At 44.2% G+C, this 7,427-nt stretch overlaps 1 protein-coding gene across 1 annotated transcript; it reads left to right on the plus strand.

Moving 5' to 3' along the window:
* The first annotated feature begins 326 nt into the window (after positions 1–326).
* LOC112890901 (aluminum-activated malate transporter 9-like) lies at positions 327–4,332 on the plus strand. The gene is made up of 6 exons (XM_025957772.1): positions 327–901; positions 2,195–2,332; positions 2,433–2,702; positions 2,915–3,051; positions 3,131–3,277; positions 3,357–4,332. Exons 1-6 carry the CDS (start codon positions 496–498, stop codon positions 4,035–4,037), a joined length of 1,779 nt encoding a protein of 592 aa, XP_025813557.1. The 5' UTR covers positions 327–495; the 3' UTR covers positions 4,038–4,332.
* Positions 4,333–7,427: the final 3,095 nt, after the last annotated feature.

The following is a 7,427-nucleotide window of genomic DNA, read 5'->3' on the forward strand; positions in this document are numbered from 1 at the left end:
CATTTGAAGAGATCTCCCTCTGTGAACCCCACAGCAACAAACACATTCCATAAGGGTCCAACGTTTGAAAACTCCACGCTCGCTTGAGGTGGGCCTGAACTCCAACCCCTCCAAGGCCTAGCTCGAAAACGGGCCATTCCTCTCCCGATCGCAGTATCGCTTTCCTCTACCGGGCCGACACTGCACAGATCGCCATCCGAAACCGACAAGGCGGAAAAACGAGAGCGGATCGCAAGTCGCCGAGTCGCGACGCGCCGTCCACCTCCGCAGGCCGCAGCAGCCGCGCCGCGCGGCACGATCAAAGAGCAGAGCAGAGCAGACATCCGGACTGACAGGCACAGCGCGGCCAAGCACTAGCTGCCCAACTCGAGCGCGCAGAGCCCCAGAGCAAACGCAAGCGACCAGCTGCCCAAGTGCGATTTGCTCCGCATCCCCCACCGGACCCCACCCCTCGATCCTCTAGAACCCTGCAGGACCTTCCGCCGATCCGCCTCCATGGCCGCCGCGCGGCCGCCGACGCCGACGCCGACACCGCCGCCTCCGGCGCGGCTGCGGTCGCTGTGGTCGACGCTGGAGGACCAGCGCGGGGCCGCGGTGCCGCTGCTCTCCTCGGCCTGGACTCTCCCGACCACCTCCGGGCAGGAGGCGGAGCGGCCAAAGGAGGGGTTTTTGCGGCGGGCCTCCGCCGCGGTGGCGCGCTGGTGGGGTGCCGCGTGCGGCGCGGTGGCGGAGCTCTGGGCGTTCGCGCGGGCCGACCCGCGGAAGCCCGTCTTCGCGGGGAAGGTCGGCGTCGCACTCGCGCTCATCTCACTGCTCGTCTTCCTCCGGGAGCCGCGCGACATCGTCAGCCACTCCATCTGGGCCATCCTCACAGTTGTCGTCGTCTTCGAGTTCAGCATCGGTGAGCCCTGCCGTCCCCTGCCCTGTCCTCGAGTTTTTCATATCGTTGGGTTCAAAGATGTCAGTTCGTTTGTTCTTCAGCCTTATTGAAATTCCCCCATTTCTCAAAACCCTTGCATGCTGTCATCTCCTGTTGGGATCCTTTGCTGCCTTTTTTCTCGGTCCCGACACATCAGTTCTTGGAGCATGTCCATTGTAATTAATGAGTGAATGAACATTTCCGCCCAATGTTCATCTAATCTGCAGATCAGCAACTGCCGTTGCACTCAAAAGTCAAAAATACACGGGTCTGTCGGCTTAAAGCATTATCATGAGATCTTTCTTTTTTAGTCAATGATACGAGAGATGTTAAGTTTCTACTCCCAGCATTGTACAAAACGGTCCGCTTTTAGGTGACCAAGTGAATTAGTTGTTCCGTGCAGAGAGAAAGGATGACAAACACACCTTCCATGGTCCCCGTACATTTGTTGAACGTGACCCACAGCTTTAGACATTGCTGAAGACCTGGTGATAGAGCAGCTCTTGCCATTGCTGAAGACCTGGTGATAGAGCGGCTTTTGACACTGCTGAAGACCTGGTGGTAGATGGATTAAGAAATTCGTGCTTGTATAGTTTATGCTGTTGGCTGGCAGCTTTAAATTGCAAACCTGTGTGCAGCTGTGCACTGGGATGTGTAACTTTAGAACCATATTTATGTTAGTGATGGACCACCACATCTTAAAAATTTAAGCCAGATGCTTCTTGAGACGTCTTCAAACCATTGTACTTAAGTTTAGTCCAGTCGCTTCTCTGAAATGTTATCGTTGTCTATAATTGCTTATTAAAGTACAGATACCATTAAATTTACTTGGAAACCCTTTTGTATAGGTCTAATGTAAGAAATCAGCGAATAATGGCCACTCACATTGGCTAAAGAAATGAATTCTATTTGCAAGAAAAAGTATCATTGATTGTTAAGTTGCAAATGGTGCAAGCATTATTCCTTTGACGCAGAAAGGCAAAAACATAGAGAAATGCTATTTTTAGTACATGGGATTTAAATTAGGATTCCTCGTGTTAATTATTAGGGATGTTTTTTGTTTTGACACTAAGAAACCTGTACATTTTGATACCTTTCATTTTTATCACTAGCCTGTTAGGTACTTTGTTTTCTCTGTCATTTTTGGCTTAACGTTGTTACATAGACCCTTCAACAGAAAATTTTCAATTTAGAGAATATGGGTCCAGTGGCTGTGAACGCCTGCAAATACAATTTTTCGTACTCTGTAATTGATTTGAATCAGTGTTAATGCAGGTGCAACCTTAAGCAAAGGGTTTAATAGGGGATTGGGGACACTAACTGCTGGAGCTTTTGCTCTAGCGGTTGCAGAATTGTCCAAAAACCTGGGAGAATTGGAGGAAGTGATTCTTATAATGAGCATCCTTCTTGTCGGTGAGCACTGAGGCGTTCTTGGAGCAATCAATTTTTTCCCCTCAAAGGGACCTTTGAATATATCTAACATTCAGTTTCCTTTGATGATACATATTGGTAGCCTTTTTCACAACCTTGACAAAGCTGCATCCGAAGATGAAGCCATATGAATATGGGTTCCGTGTGTTCTTGTTGACGTTCTGTTATGTTATGGTCTCTGGGTACAACACTGGGAAGTTCACTGATACAGCTACAAGCAGATTTATATTGATTGCTATTGGTGCTGCTGTCAGTCTTGGTATCAACATAGGTGTTTACCCAATCTGGGCAGGAGAGGATTTGCACAACTTGATAGCAAAGAATTTCACTGGTGTTGCAAAATCCTTGGAAGGTATGACCTTGCACCCTGTTCAAAATTCAGAGTATTTCACATGTTGCCTTATTTCACTTGCTGGCTAAGTTAAACTATGATTTGTGGTGTCATTTGTCAAATGGCTATAGACTATAGATGCATCTGATTTGTTAATTTTCTTGCCAAATTTGCCAAATTAAATGATATCAAGTTCTTGTATGCTTGATACCTTTTTTGGGCATTCGCTCTAGGTTGTGTTGATGGATATCTGAAATGCATGGAATACGAAAGGATTCCTTCAAAAATACTTGTGTACCAAGCATCAGATGATCCTCTATATAGTGGGTACAGGGCAGCTGTTGAGGCATCTGCACAGGAGGAAACCCTGGTTTGTACTTGCTCTACATTCAACAGTACTACCTAGATTATTTGGTGAATTTTGATTAGGTCCTTCTTTGTGTTTTCAGCTTGGTTTTGCTATATGGGAGCCACCCCATGGTCCTTACAAAACGATGAACTATCCATGGAGGAGTTTCACCAAAGTTGGTGGAGCATTGAGGCACTGTTCCTTTGCAGTCATGGCGTTGCATGGTTGCATTCTTTCGGAAATTCAGGTTTGTTTAATTAATTTAAACAACAAACTGTTGAGGTTATGCATCTATATATCCTAAATAAATATATTATTGAGTTTAGGCACCTCCAGAAAGCAGAAAAGTTTTTGCTGCAGAGATTGAGAAAGTGGGGCAAGAAGGTGCTAAAGTGTTGCGTGAGCTTGGAGACAGAGTTAAGACGATGACCAAGTTGAGTTCTTTAGATATTCTATTTGAAGTCCACATGGCAGCTGAAGAATTGCAAAAAAAGATTGATGAAAAGTCATACCTTCTGGTGAATACTGAAAGATGGGATGCTAGCAAGCAGGCTCAAGGGATCAAAGAAGTCCTGAATGGCACCAGTGCTGTGGAAAAAGAAAACAGAAACAAAGAAAACAAGAATGAAGGAGTGGAGCCTACCAATGTTGATCAAACTTTAGCGCATCAATCAAAGAGCTTTCTTGGGAACTCATTTCTAAACAGATATGATTCAACGTCAACAATAGATGGTTTTAAGCTGTCTTGGCCTCCTCGAAGATCGTTCCATCCAAACCTGCCACTTGAAGATGAGGACTCCAAAACATACGAAAGTGCAAGCGCTTTGTCCTTGGCCACATTTGCATCACTTTTGATTGAGTTTGTTGCCCGGCTACAGAATGTTGTTAACGCATTTAATGAGTTAAGTGAGAAGGCTAACTTTAAGGATCCTGTGGAGGAGCCTACTGCAGTTGGCACAAGTGATGGTGGGTTTTTCGATAAAATACGCAAATTGGTAGGATTCTAGAGTTGACACTGATGATGATCCTGCAAGGTTTCAGATAACCTTGCAATCATGTTTTGGCATCCCGTTTCCGTTTTCAAAAGAATTTTGGGGTACAGAATGTACACTAACTTGTAAATTTGCAATCTGATGGTTGCCAGTTGTATTGCTGGGGTTCGGTTTAAGCCACAGAAGTAATTCACTATGGTGCAATGCTGATCATATGTCAACTGTATTGTGTTTTCAGCGCCTTGTAAATAATATTGCATCCTGCTGATTGCACGTATGCATATCTTACGTGAAGGGTTTGTTTGAAGTATATTTTAGGAATTTTTCTTTCTAAGTACCCTGCTCATGATCATGATTTGTTTTACTTCGCTAGAAATTTTGACCTTTCTTTTATATTGCCCAGATTTCTTTTACTTTGCTCAAAGTTGTGATTGTACTCCCTCTCTTATAGAACGTAGGTCATTTACTGTCACACCCGGTTTTAGAAATAAATCGAATGCCTCTCGTATGTGTGTCAGGATTAAGTTTATACACATATGATACATGATACAAGAGTATTAAAGTACTTTATTACATATCGAAAGTCTTAAACTTAAGCAAACAAATGAACATTTTTAACTAGCAGCGGAATTTCATCTTCACAGGTAGATGATTGGAAGATATACGCCTAGAACTCCGAACAATTATCTTGTTCTGAACAGCATTGCTTTTACTAAAGAAGCGTGAGTACCCATATGATTGGTACTTAGTAAGTGGAGTAAATTATATGATATGCAAGGCCAATTTCAAGGAATAGCTGATATAGTTTGATTGCGATAAGCACTTTTAGTTGGTCAAGTTTTATTTAGCAAGCATTAACTAAGTGTAAGTATATACAAAAATCTTTAAGTAAATAAAAGAGATAAATAACAACAATATAAATAAAGAACATCAATTTAGATCATCTTCAAGTTCAATTATCATGTGAGGGTCAAGCCGCTTTTAACCGTGAGCACGGCTGATATATCAGTTTAACTCTGCAGAGGTTGTACACTTTACCCACAACTCGTGTTTCCCTTGATGCCCGGATTTACAAATACCGTAAACACTTCCGAGGTGAGTGGCAGAGATTCACTATAAGACCTTTATAAAGATTCCAAAATTATGACAATCCGCTAAGGTTTCAAGTCAAAACGGTCATAACTCTCCTGATGAGGAAGTGCCTTAGCCAAGGACCATATATCATAAAGCCTCAACAGTACCGAGCTACTCCTTCTGTTTGTATTTACATGTCGTATTAGGTTTTTCTTAAGTCAAACTTGACCAACTTTGACTAAATTTATAGAAAAGAATAATAACATTTACAATATCACATAAGTTTCATTGAATCCACCATGAAGTATATATTGATAGTGCATATGTTGGATAGTATAATTGTTACTATATTTTTCTATTGACTTGCTCAAAGTTAACTAACTTTGACTTAGAATAAACCTAAAAACGGAGGGAGTATAACCCGACTATGCAACCTCTCTTGCTCTTTTGGTAAGATTATCATAAACTAGTATTTCTAATTAATTAGCCAAGATCAGAGCCATGTAGTATCGTGGTTGCACTGTTTTTCTCGATGGTTCTCCATATTCCAATTAATGCAATGATCTTATAGTTATCACCATAAAGTATTTCAGAACATGAAGTAAAACAAGTGTAGTATCGTTTCCAAGTTAACAAACCATAATCTAAATAGATGAGCAACTAGTATAGCTACAACATAAAGTAAACAACCCGGATTTAATCAAGGATACAATAAAAACTAGGCACGTCCTTAGTTTGGGACCCATCATATTATAGACACATGTATGCATATAAAATAAAGATGCATGCATATAAAATAAAGGTGTGTATTAAGATTATTGGGACCGAGGTATGATCAAGGACCACTTGCCTTCCTCAAAGAGTTGCTACTGCTCAGCGGTGTCTTGAAAGCCTTGATCTTGTGGATCCTCAAACTGCGCACCGTCTATCGCATCACACAAGTTCATACAAGCAAAGAAGTACAACAACGCACCGTCTATCGCATCACACAAGTTCATACAAGCAAACAAGTACAACAAATAAGAAACAGTACACCAAACAGTGTAAACAGAACAAAACAAGGTTATAAAGCTATTGTACATGTTGCAAGGATCGCGTGAGCATAAGAATCGATGAAAACAGAGTTAAAACGGAGAAGTTATGGCTAAAACATGGTTCCAGAGCTTATTTGTAAAAGATTTGAAACTAACAGGGCTCTAAACGAAGAAACTGAGGGATAAAACATAAATAAATCTAAAATTTAGGGTTTAGATTTGAAAAATAGAGATTTGGATGGCAGGTTAGATTTTAGAAAAGTCCAGGGGTTAAAACAAAAGAAAAATGATTGTTTTGCAAATAATTTTTAACTAGCATGGATTGTGGGTTGATCTTCATAAAACCAAGGGATTCTTTCGCAGAAATGCCTAGGGTTGACCGATACTGGGCTGTTGGACCCCGGTCCAGATCTAATCTAGACCATGGGATCTAGATCCGACGGCGAGCGGCGGTGCAGGGTTGCCGTCGGTGGGTTTTGCAGCGGCGGGCGGCGGCGAGGTCGCCGGACTTGGCGTAAAATGGCCATCCGAGGCTCGTTTCCAGCGAGCAATTGCCGTTGTGAGAGAGGGGGAAGAAGAGGGGAAAGAGGCCGGCGAGGATCCTTACCCCAAGGCAAACCTCCGTCGGCGGCTCGCGGTGGTAGAGGAGCGGTGAGGCGGCGGGTTCAAAGGCGCGGCTGAGCTCGAGCGGAGACGGCGGTACTGTTAGGGCTTGCGAGGTGAAAGGCGGCTACTGCGGGTCGATGGGGTCAAGGGGTGCGGGGTGGCGTCTTAAATAGGGGCGGCCGAGGCCTTGGCGTGTGGGCCAAGGTGGCGCGGGGAGGCGTGCCCCGGCCAGACTCAGGCTCGAGTCCGAGCCTGGCGCGAGGTGGGGGACGGGCCCGACGGGCGGGTCCCATCTGGCGGTGAGAGAGGAATAGGAGGAGAGGGAGGCGGGGCAGGCCGGGAGAGAGGGGGTTGGGCCGTGCTGGGGACGGAAGAGAAGGGGAAAGGAAGGGAGGGGCAGAGCAGGCCGGATGCGGGAGCAGCTGGGCCGGTTGGGCTGGGCTGCGTGGGAGGAAAAGAGTGAGAGTGAAATAGTGAAAGAGCTGGGCTGGGACAAAAGAAGGAAGGGAGAGTGAGGGATTGGGCTGCCCGGCTTGGGAAGGAAAAGAGGGAAAAGAGAGAGTAAAAGGAGAAAGGATTTTTTTGAAATAAGGATATACAAGCAAAATTCATTTGAATTTAAATTTGAAAATTTAAATTCAACTGAACTCGAATAAATAAAACAATGCAATGCGACATGAGAATGCACAAG

The sequence above is a fragment of the Panicum hallii genome, chromosome 4, assembly GCF_002211085.1.
Source record: "Panicum hallii strain FIL2 chromosome 4, PHallii_v3.1, whole genome shotgun sequence".
NCBI lineage: Eukaryota > Viridiplantae > Streptophyta > Magnoliopsida > Poales > Poaceae > Panicum > Panicum hallii.

Excerpts from the sequence above, each read along its gene's own strand:
- LOC112890901 (XM_025957772.1), top strand. The coding sequence starts at position 496 with ATGGCCGCCGCGCGGCCGCCGACGCCGACGCCGACACCGCCGCCTCCG. Across the intron at positions 902-2,194 it reads CGTCTTCGAGTTCAGCATCG|GTGCAACCTTAAGCAAAGGG; the intron begins GTGAGCCCTGCC and ends GTGTTAATGCAG. Across the intron at positions 3,052-3,130 it reads CTGCACAGGAGGAAACCCTG|CTTGGTTTTGCTATATGGGA; the intron begins GTTTGTACTTGC and ends TTGTGTTTTCAG.